This window comes from Aptenodytes patagonicus, chromosome 10 (genome assembly GCF_965638725.1).
Source record: "Aptenodytes patagonicus chromosome 10, bAptPat1.pri.cur, whole genome shotgun sequence".
Taxonomy (NCBI): domain Eukaryota; kingdom Metazoa; phylum Chordata; class Aves; order Sphenisciformes; family Spheniscidae; genus Aptenodytes; species Aptenodytes patagonicus.
Window position 1 is genome coordinate 22,614,255 of NC_134958.1, and position 19,988 is coordinate 22,634,242.

Sequence of the window (19,988 nt, forward strand, 5' to 3'; positions counted from 1 at the left end):
CGCCTCTCGTGGGGATCCAGGAGCAGCCGGCGGCCCCGCACCCCTCGGGCACTCTCCTCTTCTCCCCCCTACACGCTGCCCCCCCCCCCCCAGCAGCGAGTTTTCTGTTGCCCCCCGACAGCTCTGAAGCCTTGCCGTGAGCTGGGGTCCTCCCTCAAACAGCTTGCGGAGGAGCCAGGAACCACCTGCCTGCCCTTGCGGAGGTCCCTCGCGTGGGCTTTTCCTCCCCAGCGCTGCGGAGCGGCTGCCGCTGGGCTGTGAGGGGGAGCACACACACACACCACCCCCCCCCCCCCCCCGCAAGCCCCTCTCGGGCTGCCCCTCAGCGCTTTGAAGCGCCGGCAGCGGAGCCGCAGCCGGTCGAACCCAACTCTCCGGGGGCTGGCGGTGCCTGCGGGGCGGCGGGAAGGGCCCCGGGGCGGGCAGGGGGTGTCCGGGCCGGCAGGGGGGGTGGGGGGGGTGGGGGGTGGGCACACAGAGGCCCGCCATGCCACCGCCGCCATGCCGCCTCCTCTGCCGCCCGCCGCGGCGCGCGTGCGCAGCCAGCACCAATCAGCGCTGAGGAAGGCGGGGGGGGCGGGGTTTCCCAGCGTGCCCTTCGCCTTCCGGGGCGCGGAGGGGTCGCGCCCGCGTTGCTGGGCGACGGCGGGCGGCGAGGCGGGGGGAGGCCGCCGCTCGGGCCCTGCGGCCGCCGAGGCTTGAGCTCAGGGGGTTGTCTCTCTCCCGACCGGGCTCCGTCGTGGCCCTACCGGTAGATAAACCTTGCTTGTTTACGTTTGGGAAGCCTCCGGGGTTTCTCGGTTCTGTTCTCCGCTTCAGCGGCCTTTCGGAGCCGTTTTCAGCGTAACGGCGGGGTTAAAGAGCTGATGAAGTAACCAAGCAGGCCTGCAAACCGCCTGCTTTCTCACGGCTTCTTAGCTGGTTCCCCAGAGCTGCGTCCGGGTAAGAGGGGAGCGCGGCCCAGAGCGCGGCGCTTCTGTTTCGTCGCCAATAGCCCTTTTTGAAAGCCGCCCGCTTAAAGAATCGTGTCTTCTTCCCCGGGCTTCGAGATGTGGGCGCTTCGGTGCATTGGTTGCCGTTTAGTAATCCTGAGGGAAGCGGGCGTTTTCCTTGCTGTGAGGGCGTTAACTTAATTTTAATTAGATAAACGCGTAGTAGCGTTGAAATCGCCTAGCCAACAGGCCTGCTGGATTTCCTTGCCTCTAATTACCCTTGCTAATCAGCGCGCAGAAGCTCAAGCTGATAACGTGCTCCTATCCTAGCAATTCTTTATAAGCCCGCTGAGAAACCTCCCGGGCCGAGTTAAACGTATTAATTCCCAGCGGAGCGTGGGAAAAAAGAACACGCCGTCGCCGCCGTGTCGCAGCTGGTGGGTGCGAGGAGGTTGGAAAGGATGTTTGTGCTCCTGCGCCTCGGCGGCTGGGTGCGGAGGTCGGACTGACGCGTAACTGCCGCACGAGCGCGGTCTGGATCTTTTGGAGATGAGGGAAAACGTCTTTACTGAAAGAGCGGTTAAACATTGGAAGAGGCTGCCCAGGGAAGTGGTGGAGTCCCCATCCCTGGGGGTATTTAAAAGACGTGTAGATGAGGCGCTTAGGGACATGGTTTAGTGGGCCTGGTGGTGTTGGGTTGACGGTTGGACTCGATGATCTTAGAGGTCTTTTCCAACCTTAACGATTCTATGATTCTATGAATCGCCCCGCGAAGGGTCCTGAATTAAACCCGCTGCCGAATCATCCCAAGGAGTGACCGGAGGGGTAAATTCCTCTTTCTTGGGAATCCAGCCCCCTCGCTCCAACGTCCCAGTTGGTACCAAAAATAAGGGCAGCGTAAACATCTCTTTCTTCCTTTTTCTTCTACCCAAAACGCTTCCAAGTAACTTCCACTGAAGAACGCAGATGTCGGTAACGTTGAACAAACTTTTCTGAATCCCAGTGCAACGCCTTCGCCAGAAACGCATTTTTTTCACGTTTTTTAAGAAGTGAATTCATTCTTTGCTGGCTAGTCGTTAAGCGGAGACGTTCGCATCGCTTCCGCGGAGGAACGCCTTTCCTCGCCGGAAGGGTCGTCTGTGATTTATCGGTGCGGCGGCGGCTCAGGGAAGCTGGGAGGGGGCAGGAGACCTGAGATGAAGCTGCCGCCCTCGGCAGCGGCTGCCTCAGCCTGCAGATCGCTTTGCTCGGCGCTGCTGGGGGAACGAGCGGTTCTGACTTTCACGCCCCTGAGAAGGTGTTTTCACTCGGTGGCCGTTGTGTTCCGCATCTTCTTTGCTGTTTTGGTTCCCCCTCCACCCCCCGCCCCCATCTGCTAGGGAGTCGTTTCTAGCGCCGCTGTAAATACGTGGTGATACAACAGGAAGATGATAGTGCTTGCCTCGGGGCCCCAAAATTTTCAATTATTAAAATGTCTCCCCGCATTTGTTACTCAGCAGAGAGTGCGGAGGGCGACCGACTCAGCTGGGGGTCCCAGCAGTCAGCGTGAAAGGTACATTTATTGTAAATTCTGGACCGCGTTCGACGCGTGAGAGTGTATCTTTGTTTTGGGAGCTGTGGGCTTTCCCAGAAGGCTTTTGTGGCCTCCCTGTGCAGGTTTTAGCGTTCTGTTTTGCCGGCATCCGAGAGAAAATTGTAATTAAACGGGAGGAGGAGGCTGCCGCTATGCTTAAAGGTCTGCCGATGCCTGAGAGCTTTGCGGATCGGAGTCCGAGTGTTCATCCTCAGGCTGAATTACTCTGGGTCCTGCGTAGTCCAGGCTTAAATCCGTGCCCTCGGGAATACGTCGGCATTGGAGCCCTGCTGTGCTAGCCTCGCTCGGAGGCACCGTCAGTCAAGTGGCTTTGTTTTTTCTGTGCTTGTAGAGTTCGATCGGAGCATGGAGCCCTTCTCACCGCCGGAACCAGGATTTCCTGCAGAAAAGAGCTCATCTGTGCCGCAGAAAAAATCCCGTGTCCTGGTGGGTGTGACTGGAAGTGTGGCTGCCCTGAAGCTGCCTCTCCTCATCGCCGAATTGCTGCAAATCCCTGGGGTGAGTAGATCTATCGGTAGAAGTCTCGTAAAGTCGGTGTTATCCTGTTTCTCGTTTCGAGGAGAGATTACGTGGCTTCTGTGGAAATGAAAAGTTCCTTCTGGCTTTGAGCTCTTCAGTTTGAAAATCTGTTGCAGGAGGGATCCTCCTGTTTTTAAAAATCTGTTGCAGGAGGGATCCTCCTGTTTTTAAAAATCTGTTGCAGGAGGGATCCTCCTGTTTTTAAAAATCTGTTGCAGGAGGGATCCTCCTGTTTTTAAAAATCGGTTAGTACTTTTTCCTATCATTTCACACTTCTTTATACTTCAGAGTTAGCTTTAAATCAGGTTTTAAGGGCAGTAACTGTTCCTGGATATTTCCACGGGCAGACATTTAGATTCTGGAGTATGAAAGCAGCATTCTTCAGTTCAGCTTGCTTCGTTCTCCCAAAAATGATCGAATAGGTCCTCGCTTTGGGTTTTTTTCCTGGAATAGGTCCCTGCCGGTGAAATTACCAGAAGTGGCTACAGAGACAGGTGGATGCTTTCTGGAACTTGAAATCTTTAATTAGGACCTTGCGGTTTTCCCCGGGCGAGGTGTGGAGCTTGCAGAGACGGACGCTGCTGTCTGACCGACAAAGGGAAACCAGATCTTGTAAGAACAGAAATAGAAAATGCAAGCCGCTATACGTGTCTGTGCGTTTTATGGTTTTTTTTTTAAACTAGTTTATTGTCTGGAGTAACACAGGTGTCCAGCAGAGGCCACTAGTGACTAGAATCAGGGAGGGCAATGCGCTGACTTTTGCTGTAGACTAAAGTTAGAGGGGAAACATAGAAAACCTTTAGCTTTTAAGAAATGAAGCAAACGTTTTGGAGCAGTGAAATGAAAGAGTGGCAGGAGCAAGAGGGTGCATTTACATATCTGGATATATTTGTTAGATTGCTTAAGGAGTATCCTTTTGGATGATTTGGATGCCTGTTGCGACAGGACAAGGGGGAATGGCTTTAAACTAAAGGGGGGTAGATTTAGACTTGATATAAGGAAGAAATTTATGCTGAGGGTGGTGAAGCACTGGCCCAGGTTGCCCAGAGAGGTGGTGGATGCCCCATCCCTGGAAACATTCAAGGTCAGGCTGGACAGGGCTCTGAGCAACCTGCTCTAGTTGAAGATGTCCCTGCCCACGGCAGGGGGGTTGGACTAGATGGCCTTTAGAGGGCCCTTCCAACCCCAACTGTTCTGTGATTTAGGAGGCTTTACCTGCCGATACGTTAACGCAGAGTCAGAAGAGGTGCAATCCCCGAGTAACTCTGAAGTATCTGCTGATGTCAGCACCCTTCCCAAGCTGGGAAGGGTACCGAAGATGTGGCGAGCTGTTGGGCACCTGTTCTGCCAGCTGGGCTGGCGTTGTGGGTTGCAGAGAGGGGCCTCAGTTAATTTATTACTTGACCTGAAACGATCAGCGAGGCCAAAGGTCCTAGCCTGGAGTGAGAGGGACGGAGACAAACGATGCCAAGGAAGGGGTGGGGGGTGACAAGACCAGGGCCGGCTCCAGCGGTTGTGTTCTTCTTGGCGAGGGATGCAGGATATGCATCTTCTAATCCTCTGTCTCGTGGATTGACTTCGCTGTTGTCTCTTTTCCTTTGCTCTCGGTGCTTGGAACGTCCTTCTCTGCAGGTGACAGGAAGAATGCAAATGATCCGCTGTAGGAATCTAGGTCAAACGCGTTCCTTCTCTCTGAGCGTTTGATTCATAATTAAAAACTGCAGACGGCTGGACCTGAATTCTCTGTGAGGGCCCATAGGTTCTGTGACATCTGTTGCAGGCTTTGCGCCCGCTGGTTTTAGGCTTTTGTTGCATAAAAAGTGAAAGTGAAGTACCCAGTCCAGGAGCTTCTGGTACTTAATTTGTTGATGAAAATTATTTATTTACTCGTTTCTGATGTGATTTCAAGGCCTGCTCTAAAGCCTGCTGAGTCGGTGTAGCTTTTCCATTGAGTTTGTTAAGTCCTGCACCAGCCCGTTGCATCAATTTCTTTACTGATGGAACAGAACTTTAAAAAGCCATCGGTGGAAGCAGGGCAGGAGCGGAGGAAGGCTTTGATACCAAAGGAGATGTGGTCAGAGGCTTGAAACCGGAGTGGTTAGTTTAAACTGATGTTTTGGCTAAAATGATCTGCGGTGAACAACTTGGCAGCGTGATTTTGCGCTCCTTAAACTTTAACATCTCCTTGAGGGTGGTAATGGATGTGACTACATCTTATTGCCTTTTGTTTAACCTCTTTGAAGATCTAGGAAATTTATAGGGCGTCAGCTTACGCCTGTCAGGTTATTACCCTTGCACCTGGTGGTGTGGGGAGACAGCACGTAGTGTCTCGTCAGGACACCGTGGGTAACTCTCGTGGTTGTGCTAGACTCACACACGTTGTCTCAGGCCGATTCCTAGGATTTTTGAACGGCCTGGCGGGAATACGATGACAAAAGTCATATTGGCAGGATATTGGTTAGTCCTGTGGGTGAAACGTATTGCCCTTGAAGCTACAGGACGTCACCTGGACTTCTAGGCTTAAATCACGTTGTCATGCCGTTTCATTGCGCTCCTGCCAGGTAGCCTGTATGTCAGCTTGTAGGTGCCCTTTAACAGAGGAGCTACTCGTTCTCTTCTGCAGCAGTTGTTACCGCCGCTCGGTCTGTGTGTAAAGATTTTGCTGTCAAAACTGGGAAAATATGAAAAAAAAACCCCAAACCTCATACACACCCCCTTACCCCAAGCAGAAACAGCTGTGACGGCAGAATCCTCTAACAGAGACCAACAATATTGCGTCAACACAGGAGAGCAGTTCTCGCAGTGAAGTTTATTCTGGAGAATTGGCTGAAAGGGTCCAAGTGAAAGGACTCTAACTACTCTAAGCTGTCTGCAGTAAAGGAGTTTGAGCGTGGCTAGACTGACTCTATTGTTTAAGCAGAGATATAACCACAGGCAAACAGAGGGTGTGCCAGGTAAATAGAAAGAAAAAACTATGTAGGCTGAAGTGATCTTGAGAACACTGATCTCTTTCCAACGTAGCTGGAGGGGCTTGAAGGACTTGCTCAGAACAAGGGATCCAGAAGCCCACCCCAGCAGAAAACCTTAATTAGGGAGAATATTTAACTAGTAGAGTTCTAACGAGTAGAGTTTCTTGGGGGAGTGGTGGAGTCGCCACCACTCAGAGTCCTTGAACATATCCCTCTGGTATGCTCTAGCTTGCAGTGGGTTGGATGCAGCACTCGATAGCCAGCTACTCCCTGTTCCTGAGCTTATGCTTTGGAGAAATATGTCTTTTTTTAAGATTGGAGATGGTTATGAAACCATCTGAAAAGAATGAAGGAAGAAAAGCAGAGTGTCTTTTGGGGATTTTTGTGTATCCTTTAGCCTTAGATAGGTATTTCTGGTCTAGATTAGAAAATTCGGGATAATGACGCAATTGAAGTAGCAAGTGACAAAATATGTCGTAAGGTAGATAGAATCATAGAATCATGAAGGTTGGAAAAGACCTCTAAGATCATTGAGTCCAACCGTCAACCCAACACCACCACCCACTAAACCATGTCCCTAAGCGCCTCATCTACACGTCTTTTAAATACCCCCAGGGATGGGGACTCCACCACTTCCCTGGGCAGCCTCTTCCAGTGTTCAACCACTCTTTCAGTAAAGACATTTTTCCTCATGTCCAAGATAGTCGGATCACCTAAAAATCCTTGTATGGTTATGGCTAACTGTAAAATAAGAATACCACTAACAAGCATTACTGCTGGAAACTTTTCGTGCAGACCTGGCCTACTGGTACCGTTTCAGAGAGCAGCCGTGCCCCTTTACGCTGCACGTTGCTCTGTAAGGTCACCAAATAAATAGTAGCTTGCAGACTGTGGGGTTAACACCTCACTGAAGCCCCTGGCATAGCAGAGAGCAGTGTTAGCACCTTTGTGGGTGTCGCTGCTTGGCTCCAAACAGCTTCCTGTGAGGTGAGGTTTATATGGAAACAATACGGTTGATTGCTGCGAATATGATCTTCGCACTCGAAAGCACTAGAAACGCAGCTGTGATTCCAAGCTAGGGTCGCTTCAAAAAGAGCAGACGTTTAGAAGAGGCAAAGAACCAAACACGTAGTACCAAACACTGGTGTTATGTGCAGCTATATTTTCCCGTTACTTTTTCTGCAGGAAACAGGAAAAATTACCAAAGACCATATACCAAAGGCCAAGATGGGCTAAGGCTGGGATTTTCCACTGCTCCAAGCTGTTATTCTAGTCGTGTAGGGTGCACGTAATCAACACTGCACCATTCCCAGTCAAATAGATAGTGTTGGGGAGATAGGTTAACATGTTTTGCCACTTCAACTGCTGCTGTTGAAGATAGCTTCTTGGAGGTTGGAGGTTTTCAGCAGTCTGTTTTAGCAAGAGTGCGCAGACCGAGCTCTTCATCAGTTTTGTACCTCAGGCTGCAGTTTTCTAGCGGGAAGAGTTGTTGGTGAGGCTGGTTTCCCCCCATCCCTCTGTTGAGAACTGCGTGTTGAGAACCACGCAGTGAACTGCTCGAAGGAGCAGACTGTGGTCGAAAGTGGCCAATAACAAGGAAAAGGGATATTTTTCACTCTAACCGGTGGCCTGAGCTGCATCTTTCACAGTAACAGTCTTTTCGGAGCAATCCCTCCATGTGTTGGCCCGTCTGTTGGCTGGTTTTAAGGCACATCCTTGGGAGGAATTGCAGATGGAAAGACGGTTGCGTGTGCCGCAGGGGTCATCAGCGCGTGCAGAGCCACTCCGACACTGGCTCCGCTTTGCGGCTGATCCCGGTGTGTGCAGAGCACCTCCGCTTCACTGCACGTGGCAGGCAGCTGTTTGCGACATTTGTCAGAGCTACAGCTTTGAGCAGGTCGTGCGACACATAGAAACCAGAGAAAAAAAACCCTTTTCCACTTGTTAAGATTTCTGCAGGAGGAAATGAAAGGATCTCATGTCGTAGGGCATCTTAGCACCTCGTAAGCGTGGATGTCAAATAAACGTCCGAGGGACATGATAGGATTTCCCCAGTACGTACCGTACAACTGAAGGTTCCACCGGCTTTCAACAAGGCAGGCAGGTTTGTCTAAGATTTCGGAGAGAATACTTTCACCCAGGCTCTCTTTCCTTTGTGGAAGCCACTGGTTTGCCGTTTTGGCTGCACAGAAACCCTGTGCTATGAACATACCTACACAGAGGTTTTCCTCTTTCCAGCATCTTACCTTGATAGGAAGGATAGCTGGAAGACACAACCCCGACTTCCTTCTGGTATTTTTACCCCTGGCTGGAGCAAGTCTGATTAACATGGTTGTAAAAAGTAGTATCCAGTAGTCTGTAGCTACCTCCCTACCTTTGTCACCAGGAGATCATTGAGAGAGAGAGGCAGGGGCAGAAAGAGGCGGAGAGAGGTGCACAACGTGGTCCATTCGACCAAGAAATTGTACTCTCTTCCAAAGCCACTCCTTCTCATGAAGCCTTGTGCAGCAGAGGTGGGCTTGCTCTGCGCTGGTGGTGCTGAGCCCCAGCTAGCCAGCTTGTCCCTCAGCAGGACTTTTGATCGCTCAGCGCTGTGCTTTCTCTTGGCAGAGAGCTTCCTCTTGGCTCCGAGTGTGGGAAGAGGGATCCTGCAAGTGCCGTGTAGGCATGCCACCCCTTGGCATTCCTCTGTGCTGTGATTAAGGGAATCCGCTGAAGCAAGATGCTTTCCTACTCCCTTTAGCAGGCGTCATTTGAGATTAAAGGGCATCTTTCACAGAGCTCTGGTTTGCTGCTTCTTACTGTCTCTTTGAAGTTCTGTGCAGAACTGCATCTCATTCTGACCTGCTGTGTCCTCTCTGCTGTCCCTGCTGTGAACTGGCCATGTGAACAAGTTTGGCAGGCGGTGACTAATCACCTGCCCCTTTTAGGGCGGCAGTGAAATGAGTCTTCGGCTCCCGTGAACACCTGCAGTGGCCTGGCCTTTCAGCTGTGAATAGGTGCAGTTATGCATATGTGCACAGTAGGGAAAAGCCCTCGGAGAATCCACACGGCTTTCAAAATCTTCATCGCTCGAGCCCTCCTCCTCTACCCAGCTTTGCAGGGTTGTCCTCAAGTCTAACTATTAGTCTGTCTTTCTTTTCTGATTAGCTCGAAGTGAAGGTGGTCACTACCGAGAGAGCAAAGCATTTCTACAATGCCCAGGAGATTCCTGTCACCCTCTACAGCGATGAAGATGAATGGCAGGTGAGTTGTTCTTCCTTTGGAGACTGCAAGGGCTTCTGTCCTGTCCCCACTAGCCACGTGTTCTGTAATTCAAGTAGTTCTGTCATGCACTCATGCCTTCTACTTCCAGAAGGCCAACAGGTCACGCTTCAGAAAAAAAGCAGGCTCCCTGGGAGATTCACTTAGTTGTTCAAGTGCTGAACAGCAAATAGAAGTGTTCCTCTAAGTTTCTTTGCCAGAGACCACATTCATTTATTTTTTAATCCTGGGCCAAGACTCATTTCTTTGTTCTAGTAATGTATGCTTTGGAATATGGCTTTCAAAGAATGTGGTTCCAACCGTGCTGTAAATGAGGAAGAAAAGAAAGGCTGCCCTGACTGTACCGGAGGATTTTGTACCGCCCTAGCAGACTTGCAGCAGGCAGTGAGGGTTGAAGTGGTCTCTCGCCACCCTGGGCTCAGCCACTATCGGCAGCTCTGAGAGGAGTATCCGGAAATGTCAAGAAAAGCCACTGCAGAGTCGCGGTGAGGGTGTTTGGCGCTCGTCATGAGTCATACTTGTCACAAAGGCAACAGCTTAATTCTCCTTAACGCTAAGTATTCTGAATCTACAGAGGTCGCTGACATTCGCAAAACTACCCCCGCTGCTTTAAAACTCAGCCCGGTGTCTGACTGGGTAACCCTGTGCCGGTAGGCCCACCCTGGTGTAGCGGTGCAGGGGAAGGCCAGTACCTGGAGATGTCGTGCACCGGTGTAATTGGTGGCTGGAAGTAAGAGAGGTTCTCCTGGTGGAAGTGGTGTTTATCTCGGAGGTGTCCGCATCTGTGCTCGTGCGCATACATGGAAGAGCCATCCCAGTAAGGGATAGCTCAGTTGTCAGGGCTGTGAACATCTCTAGACCCTGTAAAATGGCTTTTTCTCTTGACTGCAGTTTTCCTGACATGCTTTGAGAGTCCCTGAGTATGGAGAGGTTCATTGTATAAACATCAACATTTGTTTTTCTATACATTTTATCTCTACTTTGCGGTACTGATCCGAGTACAAGGTGATCTGCTCTTTGCCAGTACTCTTGCTGATGCACTCACGCGCGAGCATCGCTTTTATGTGGAGGGAGGCATGCTAATGGCAATAGCCAGGAAGCTTTCTGGCTGGTCTAGGAGATTGGTGGAGATCTGCTGGGTCCCAGGGTGCTACAGCTCCAGGCAGAGTTATTTCTGAGGAACCCTCGGTGGGGTGATAGAAGAGGAGCGGGTCGGGCCTTGAGGTCTGCTGGCACACTGGAAAGCGGGCACGGAGCCCTTACAACGTGCCGTTCTGACAGAAGGGTGGGAAATAAGCCCTCTCAGCGTCTGTTTGTGAGAGACTTTATTCTGAAAATAAAACTACAATTTTCAGTGCTTCTAGAAAAAAACAGAAGTGAGTGAAGGAGCTGGGAAAGGTGTCAGGAAGCACCAGCTTTCCGGATGCTGTCTTTTTGTTGTGGTTTCCAGTGACTCAGAGAAGGAGCAGTTTGTGGCCCTGATGCACCTCTTGCTGGCCTGTGGTTGTGTGTGTCCTCTGGGGATTAAGCACCTGATGCTGTTTGCTGCTTCTCTTGACGCTTTCCCAGTTAACTGCGCTCTTAAGAAAAGGCCAGGACTCTCTCGAGCAACTCGGAGCTTTAGTGAAAATAGAAATATTCACTTAAGAGCCAAGAGGGGAGGGAAGTGCCCGGCTGGCTAAACCTCGTCCATCCTAGAGAAAGCCAACAGGACTGTTCCCTACTGTAGGGTTTACTTTGCTGTGGTGAGTATGTGTAGGGGTGTGCATCCTAATTGAGAAGTGACTTGTGCAGTTAGGGGTCTATACCTCGTTAAAAGCCCGTGGACAGCTTCACTTTACAGAAGTGTGAGGCTTCTAAATCGCGTGGGGTCCTCGGGAAATGTGACCCCTGGTTTGGTCCTGTCTGGCTTCAGTTGGCTGATAGGATGGAGCTCTTTTCCCCGTTCAGATATGCTACGTGTCGAGGGAGCTCTTATGAACGTTTCTGAAGCTGAGGGATGATGTGAACGGGAAGTGGATGGGGAAAGCTCTTTCCTGTGAGTTGAAATCTGTGGTTGTTGGAGGTGCGAATTGCTGTCTTCGTGGGGAAAGGATACCCATTTGTAGAGCACCAAGCAGACACCTGCCGTCTCTTAAATGTGCTTCCTAAAAGTAGCTGCAGCACGGCCTTCGCTGGAGGAGGAGGAAATCAGAAACGTGAGCGCTGTGGCTGCAGTCCCCGATTCCCCGCGCTGTCACATCTTGCTTGATGTGAGAGTAATTCTTTCCCCTTAAGTTTACGCGGTGGTTACCGATGTGGGATTGACAAAGTGCCTGTTGTTCGCAGCGTTCGTTGTGAGGGGTTCGGTAATCTGGATCTTGTCTCGTCCACAGCTGTGGAAAGGCCGTTCAGACCCGGTCCTGCACATCGAACTCAGGCGGTGGGCTGACCTCATGTTGGTGGCACCTCTTGATGCAAACACGCTGGCAAAGCTCGCGAACGGCATCTGTGACAACCTGCTGGTGAGTAACCGGAGCTCTGCCTGAGAGTTCTCTCACCTCCCAGCATTAGACTGTCTGACCTTTCTCTCATGGAAACTCTTGCGCTTCTATAGCGTCGCCAAGAGTGAGATTTGCATGTTCTGCTCCTGCTTCGTATGCTTGTCTCTCTCTTCCTCCGGTATGGTTCCCCTATTCCTTCTCAAACAGTTGTTCTTTCCTTCCCTGACCTACGTTGCTTTCCACTCCTCGGCTCTGTCAGTCTCTTCCATTATCTCCCAGTCCCTGCTTTGTGCCTTTTCTGCTTTTTCTGATGGGCAGTATTTCTCTCTTTCTACCTCCACCCTCTCTCCGTCATGCATGTACACACACACGCGCGTGCGCATACACGCTTGCACTCACTTTTGAGTTCCTCTCTGCATTTTTTTAGATGCAATCTGGAAAGACACCTGTGAGATCAGATAAAATTGTTTACTTCCTGCTACCTCACCTCCTCCCTCACCTAACTGCATAGCACAGAAATTCAGACATGCTCACGCTTACTTACCTTCCAGTTTCAGCTACAGGGGATTTTGCTTGTTCAGGCTTGTTTTTCTGGTATTAAAAGTGCTCTGGCTCAAAGGCTGATCAGGAAAGTGTATTAAAAGAGAGTGTGCTTCTCTGCTGGGTGATGGGGACCTCCAGCGGGGCTGAATGCTTTGTGTCCAGGCGTTAGGTCTTCATTAGGAGAGGTCATAAGCATTAACCACGCGAAAGATCTGCCAGGAAGCTGCAGATCTGCAAATGTTGCTGTGGTGCATCACCCTTCAGTAATGCGAGGAGGCTTGAACCAGGAACGGAGGGCAGCTCGTCAGCTCTGGCCGGGGAGCCCCGCGTGACCAACTTAGTTGTTCAGGCAAGAGGGGGTGCGTATAAATGAACAAAGTACACCCAGAGCAACAGCCCTCATTTGTATGAGCAGATCACTGGAGATCTGAGAGAAGCCAGAAAGAGCTGTGGGAGGGACAAGCAGTGTCTCGGCCTTCTGGGTCCCCTTGGTACTATAGGTGTGGCGGTGGTAGCAGAGGGAAGAGCTCAGGAAGGATGTTAGGGACGCGTGGCTTCGCAAACTCCTGCCAGTCTTTTCAGAGAGCCTTGTGGAGGTAAGAGGTAGCTCCGGCAAAGGAAAGCAAGTGCCGGAGGTGCTGGTTGGCACGTTAGAACAGATCCTAGCAGACTTTCCTGTGCTGGGAAGGGTTCAAATCACAGGGCATAAAAAAGGATGGGCAGGGTTCTCGTAAGTAGTCTACAGTCTGAGCAGAGACCCTGCACCAGGGACTGTTGCTACCTGGGAAGCTCCCTTTGCATGATTTAAATGCTGCTAGGCCTAGGGAAACTGATGGACGTTGCGTTAAGAGCAACCAGCATTTATCTTCTTAAGGAGATGAGGTGATACTGGGTTATCTGGAAGTTCTGTGTTACTGAGGAGTCAGATATGATTCCCTGTAGCACGCAGGAGCTGCTAGATGGTTTGTAATCTGCCAGCGTCTCCTGCAACAGCCCAGATGTGTTCGTGTTATCCTCTGTTTGTATCCCGGAAGCAGCAGTGCTTCCTTTGGGAGGAGTTACGGATCCAGTTGGCATATCATTTAGAAAAGGCTCACTTGCCAACTTTTTGTGCTTAGCTCTACAGCTGGCTTATCTGAAGCGTTGCCTGGGAATTTCTCTAGAGCTGATACGATCTGTGGCCACCCCTCAGCTTCTCTTGGTCTCCCACATGGGCTGGCAGTCTGCACGCATCGTGTTCCAGCTCGGTTTGCTCCAGCGATTGGGCTGCTTGCTTGGCCCCGAGCCGGAGTAGGATGGGATCTATCCTCTTTGTAGCCTCCCTCATTTTTCTTGCCTGTCAGAGATGAGCTTTGCTGGAATGTAATACAAATCAGTAGCAGCCCTGTGGATCTGCCTGTGGGTTAGTCCAGCTGCGCTGACAGATTGAGGCTTTTGGCCCTCTAATGACAGCCAGGCTGGGAAAGGGCTTCTGTGCAGCAAAGTGATGAGAAGGAATGAGGAAAGACAACCCATCTCAGAGCTGAACCTCTTGGCTTCTCTTGCAGACTTGTGTCATCCGCGCTTGGGATCTGAGCAAACCTCTGCTCTTCTGCCCAGCTATGAACACGGCCATGTGGGAACATCCCATCACAGCTCAGCAGGTGGAGCAGCTGAAAGGCTTTGGCTACACAGAGATCCCCTGCGTGGTGAAGAAACTAGTCTGTGGAGATGAAGGTCAGTCCTTTTGCGTGTCTTCTGACTGGTTTCCTGCACGAATGCTGCTCTTATCCTGAAGGGATGTGCATTCTTTTGCCGTGTGGCCTTCAAGATGTTGAACTGCGGGGAGCAGGTGCTCACTGCCAGGGTTTATACAAACAAACTGAAGCTTTGCCCTGTGCTAGCTGATATCTATTATTCTTGTACATTCATCTTTAAGTAGTCTTAAGAGACCATCCAAGCCAGGCTTTCAAATGAGCCATTAGATAGGCCCGATATTTAAAAGAAATACTCATTCAAGAGGAGAGTAGATCAAAGAGAAGGAAGGCTTTGCGGTGAGCGTTATCAGCCTGGGATTTGGGTGTCCTGACCTTGCCCTCTACTGTGACTGTGGGCTGTTTTCATCATGCCTCAGTTCCTCATCTCTAACATAGGGATAGTATCTTATCCCCGAGAGCAGGCAGTGAGAATAAGCGCTTTGCAGACGTGGCTGAGGGTGTAGCTGGCCGTGCATTTAACATTTGTTGTTGTTTGTTGCCTGGGTTACTTTTCAGCTTCCCAATCGGGTTTTGATTTGGGGTTTTGACATCAGACTTAAATGTGAAGTGAAAGAGGAGGGGTAGGTAACGTTGTCACACTCAATTTCAAAAGACTTAACTTGCAGTGCTAAGAAATACTACTAAAATGGTCTCATTTGTATTTTAGGAGCTGCTTTAAATGGAGGTATTTTGACTTTTGGGAGGTTTTGAGAAGGGTTTCTATGCAAGCAATTTGGATGAATGGATTTGCTTTTTATCAAAATTTTCTTGGACAGATTGCCTGTAAACAATTGTTTACAGTTGCTGGCTGGGGTTACCAGTTCTAGCCATAATAGCAAATGTGCTATTACCCACGCAGTAGTATACTCACACTTTTGTTTAACAACCCCAACTCTAGCAGGATTTTAACTGCTCTGTCAGGTAGTTCAATAAACAGCCTGCAGTGAAGACAGGATGTTAAAATGTTCTTCATGGTTAAATTCTAGGGCTGGCTTAGTTTCTGCATTCTTAGGTAGATGCAGCGCTTCTAGAGAATGCTTTTTGGAGCTGAAGACTAAGAAATATTTACAGTTGGGTAAGTGTAGTCAAGTAACTCAGGCATCATTTGAAATATCCTGGACAATTATGCTTCCGCTGGGATTTTAGACCTGATTACATCAAATTTCTTACGTACTTGTAATAACGTTGAGGGAAAACGCCCAAAAGAGGTCATTCTGCGCAGACATTTTGGCAGAAGTGGAAAGGCCATCTGGCATAGTTTCTTGGTCCTTTATTTTTTCCCTTCATCTTTTTTAGTACATATATAGGATCTCTGTTCCTGCAGTAAGCAGCTGAGTGCCTCCTAATGGGTAATGTGCTTATTCTTGCAGGTTCCTGCACCTGAGGCAGAGCTGTGTTGTTGTCATCCCTGTTTCACAGATGGGGATCTGAGATGCGAAAGGGCCGCGTGAGTTGACTCACCAGCACAAACGGATTAGAGTTGGATGGTGAACACGGTTTCCACCTTCTGCTGCTCTGCCCTGCCCCTTTCCCGGGGGCTGCCGCCCTTGCGACAGGGATGTGCGAGCCACATGAGAGGCAGCATGTGAATTGCTGTGGTTTGTAGCTCAGAATGGCCGAGTAAACCAGCACTGATCAGGAGTTACCTCATTACACCAGCAGTCATTTGGGAGCTGCTTCATATTCAGTTCAGCTGTCCCTGCTGTGAGAACAAACTCCTGACGGAGCTTGTAGGAGAGGGATGGTAGGGACAGCTAGGGCAGTAGTAGCCACATCTGATTCGACTCCGCTTGTGTTTGTGCGTCAATTCGCAACGCTATTTTCCTGTTGGCAAACGCCAGGATTTTCCTGGCCCTACGTAGGAAAATTACGGCAAAGCAGTTGTTGTGGTTTAATCCCAGCCAGCAACTGAGCACCACCCAGCCGCTCACTCACCCCTGCCTCCCCCCCCCAGCGGGATGGGGGAGAGAATCGGAAGGGTAACAGTGAGAAAACGCGTGCGTTGAGATGAAAGCAGTTTAATAATTGAAATAAAATAATAACACTACTAATAAATTGTAATGAAAAGGAAAATAACAGAGGGAGAAATAAAACCCAAGAAAGACAAGTGACGCAAAAGAAAACAATTGCTCACCACCAACCGACCGATGCCCAGCCAGTCTCCGAGCAGCAGCCACCCCCGCCAACCTCCCCCCCAGTTTTATTGCTGAGCATGACGTCATGTGGTGTGGAATCTCCCTTTGGTCAGTTGGGGTCAGCTGTCCCGGCCGTGTCCCCCCCCAGCTTCTTGTGCCCCCCCAGCCTGCTCGCTGGTGGGGTGGGGTGAGAAGCAGAAAAGGCCTTGACTGTGTGTCAGCACTGCTCAGCAGCAATGAAAACATCCCTGTGTTATCAACACTGTTTCCAGCCCAAATCCAAAACACAGCCCCGTACTAGCTCCGGGGAAGAAAATTAACTCTCTCCCAGCCAAAACCAGCACAGCAGTAATGGATGCCAGGTCTCTGAAGACCCAAGACAGTCTCCACCACTGACTTTTTTCTTCTCTTCCCCTCTATTTTCAGGCCTTTCACCCCAAGGCCTCTTCTTCCACACTCATTTCGGTTTTGTGGGTTTCATCCACAAAGAGGTTTGCCCAGCTTCCACCCAAGCAGCAGGTAGCAAAGGTCACACATCTGGTGCAGAAGAAAAGAGATTCAGTTTGCACCAGTTTTGTCTGTTGACACTGTGGTTTGTCTTGCTGTAAAAGAGGTTTATCTTCCTCAACTCATGTGGCTGGTCACACCTGAAATGGGCCAGATCCTGACTGCCACCGAGTCTCTGCATTACAAGCTTTACCCGATTATTTTTTCTTCCTTAATAAATGGGTGGGTTTAGACACAGAGTCCAGCTAAAAGAGAGTTAAAATAACAAATTAAATTGAGTTGACAACTAAAATGTTTCCTTGATTGGATAGTTAAATGTAAGCTACCAGCTGTTGGCCTTGATGACATCCATGTGCCACGGTACGAAGAGAGCTTTGAGAGGTGCTGTACCGCACATGGGCCTGCAGCAATCTGCCTTTGCAAAAACGTTTCCAAACTGCTAGTATCTTCATCATCCTTGGCTGGATTTCTAGAGCCTGGCGCACTGGAAGATTTCCACCTGTAGGCACGAGCTGTGCTGTAAGACAGGCTGCTTAGCAAGATTTTGCTCTGCTAAACCTAAAAATGCAGCTGTGAATTGCCAAAGATGTTGAGGAAGTGGGTGGTGGAGGACAAAGGCAGGCCTTGGAAATGTTCTCGAAGGGTGTAGCCCTGCCAAACCGTGCCGAGGCAGTCAGGGAATCTCTCTTGTTTAGCAGGACCTGTCAGCTGCAGCTCCTCTCCTCGAGGTCAGGAGACCAGAAGGGCCCAAAATCTGCCTGCAGCTTGTCCACAGGGTGCTTCGGACCCCCTGGGATTTACAGGTCTGAAAAAGGCGTAGTGGAGAATGAGTCTTACTTTGCAGGGAAACCCAATTTTCTTGACCTGCCAGAAGTATCGCTCTTCATCGCAAATCCTCAGTTACATCCAATTACATCTTCTGTCCCAGACAAGGCTCGGCTGGCTCACCTGTACTGGAAAACTGAGGGTCCGGGCAGACTCAGGGCTGTGATCTGCCCACAGGAGAGCACCTCTCCCTGCTGGTCAGGACGGCCTTTCCCCTTCCCCCCCGTCTCTTGCCTGCCCTCAAGTTGTTACTGTTCTTTGGAGGCTGCTGGTTTAGCTGTTCACCTGTGCGCTCGCTAACCCAGCTGTGGAAGCAGACCAGGAAAAAAGAGGAAAACAAGACTTCCTGGAACTAATTTCTGATGACCAATAAGGCACGTATTTGAAATTATTAGAGCGATTAGCCAGCAGGACAAAAGATCAATAGAGACTCCATCTTTTCAATCTTCCAATGGAGACGAATGCTGGTGGGAGAAGTATCTTTCCTCAGCCCCAAACAAATTACAGGAGTGACTGGACCAAGTTCTGAGTTCAGTACGTGAGGTTGGACAAGATGATTTCATGATCTCTGGCCTTAAAATTCTGAACCTAAGTTTAAAAAGTCTTTCAGAGGGAAGCAACAGCACAGTGTCGATTAGAAGTTCATCTGGCAACTAACCAGTCCAAAAGGAAAAGCTTTTGCATTTTGTTCTATCCAGCACTCGGTCTTCTCCAAGAATTACTCCCAAGATTCAAGCTGGTGCGAATCTAGGTCAGCTTTCTCTAACGTGGGTCTAACTGCAGAGTCACGGGAATGGTATGAATTCGGCAAGTCTTTTTTATAGGCAAAGGCCATTTCAAAAAGATACTGAACACACACACAATGTTTACGCTGGAGAAAGGAGGTGAAATAGGGTATTTTGCTACCCACACACTTTCTGGGGCACTCTTACACGCTTGCCCCCAGGGCAGTGTGAGCTAAGATAGTAACTCCCTGTGCGATGCAGGGGTGTTAGATGCAGACACCTCTGGAGATGATTCAGAACATGAGGTACTTACTGAGGTCATATGAGTTGCCTTGTCAAGTTTCCTGCCTCTCTCCGTTGACTGTCTGAGGAGCTTGTGCTCCTGCTCAGACTCCTGAGTTAGGAGCCGAACTAAGTTAGCGTGAATGCTCTTCTCGTTCTCCTCCCCCGATGGCGTTCAACCGTGCCACAAAACCCCTGCAGAACCAGGTGGACTGAGCAGATCCTCTGGCCTCCACAGTTGCTTTCTGTTGGGCGAGTCATGAGGAGACGCGTGGGGACACTCGGTGAGCTCTGCTGTGCTGTGTCACCATTGTGTATCTAATTTTCCGCAGCAGCGCGGCGCGTGGGGAAGAGAGGTGGTGGGACAGGGGAAGCACGTGCCTCGTGCTGTCTCTGTGGGACCTGGATTTCACCGTGTGGTTTTGCTCTTACCCTGCAGGTCGAGGTGCCATGGCAGAAGTGCGGACCATTGTGGCGAGCGTGAAGAGGATCCTTGAAGAACGGGACTTGCCAACGCAGAGCTGATGGTTTGGCATGTAAATTGTATTTGTGTGCCTCCCTGATGATTTGAAGATAAAACCAACAGGAAGCCGAGTCGAGGTGGCACGCGCACCCATAGCGCGCTCTTCAACCGAAGGAGCGAAACGGTTGTCTTCCAGCTGGTGCCAAACTGAAATGTGGTACATCACTGCAGACTTTCAGAAACCAAAGCCAAGAACATGCTTCTTTAGTGTGGGAAAACTCTGTGGTATCTCTCAGAGAGGGAGTAACGTTCCGCTAGGCCACTTGGCCCCCAGTGTTTCACATGCGCTCCTTTCTGAGGAGGCTGCAGAAGGAATTGCCAATGTATTTCAGGTCCAGTGGTTCCCCCAAGAGATGCTAGAGAGGAAAGTGCTGTGCAAGTCCTGGTGACGGGGATAATGCCAGCCCCTTCCAGCACGTCGGTGTGGGGACATTCCTGCTCTCCAAAGCCTGGTCCGTAGCTGTGCTGGCTTCCCCTTTCCAGCAGGAGTCACTGTCCAAAAAGCATTTCCCCTCCGGGAACTTAATAATATTAAGAGCGCTTCTAATTCTGCCCCTGAAGAATTGCCTCTTGTAGCTGCTCGGGGGGGGGGGTGGGTGTTAGCACCTAACGTCATTGCTAAATCGTTGTGTCTGCGTGCGGTTTTTATCTGAGATGGGAAAAAAATTGACCGAAAGAAGCTATCTAGTCCCTGAATCAGCCTTTGCCCTTTTGTATCTGTTGACTGGATAGGGATGCAGACGTCAGCTGTGAACCAAAATGGCACCTGCCCATCGGGGTGCTCCAGTCAGGAAATGAACAGGCTGGGCCCTTGTGGAAGGCCAGGGTGGGTGTTTCCCAAGGGAGTGGAGTCAAACTTCACCTATCGACGATCCTTTTCGGCTTGAAAATTAACCGACGGGCATGCAAAAATTGGGAAATCCTGTGACCCCGTGGGCCAGACCAGCCAGG

The 19,988-nt window shown here is 50.3% G+C and overlaps 1 protein-coding gene across 4 annotated transcripts; it reads left to right on the forward strand.

Annotated features, from left to right (window-relative positions):
* The first annotated feature begins 656 nt into the window (after window positions 1-656).
* PPCDC (phosphopantothenoylcysteine decarboxylase) lies at window positions 657-19,606 on the forward strand. Of its 4 annotated transcripts, none has more exons than XM_076348546.1 (6): window positions 657-942; window positions 2,858-3,024; window positions 9,165-9,260; window positions 11,654-11,782; window positions 13,852-14,020; window positions 18,954-19,606. In XM_076348546.1, the coding sequence occupies exons 2-6, from the start codon at window positions 2,872-2,874 to the stop codon at window positions 19,037-19,039; spliced, it is 633 nt and encodes a 210-aa protein (XP_076204661.1). In that variant the 5' UTR covers window positions 657-942; window positions 2,858-2,871; the 3' UTR covers window positions 19,040-19,606. The 4 variants fall into 4 exon arrangements, with proteins under 4 accessions (XP_076204661.1, XP_076204660.1, XP_076204663.1 ...); XM_076348545.1 differs by having other exon boundaries at window positions 657-751; XM_076348548.1 differs by lacking the exon at window positions 18,954-19,606 and adding an exon at window positions 15,411-16,163 and having other exon boundaries at window positions 657-751.
* Window positions 19,607-19,988: the final 382 nt, after the last annotated feature.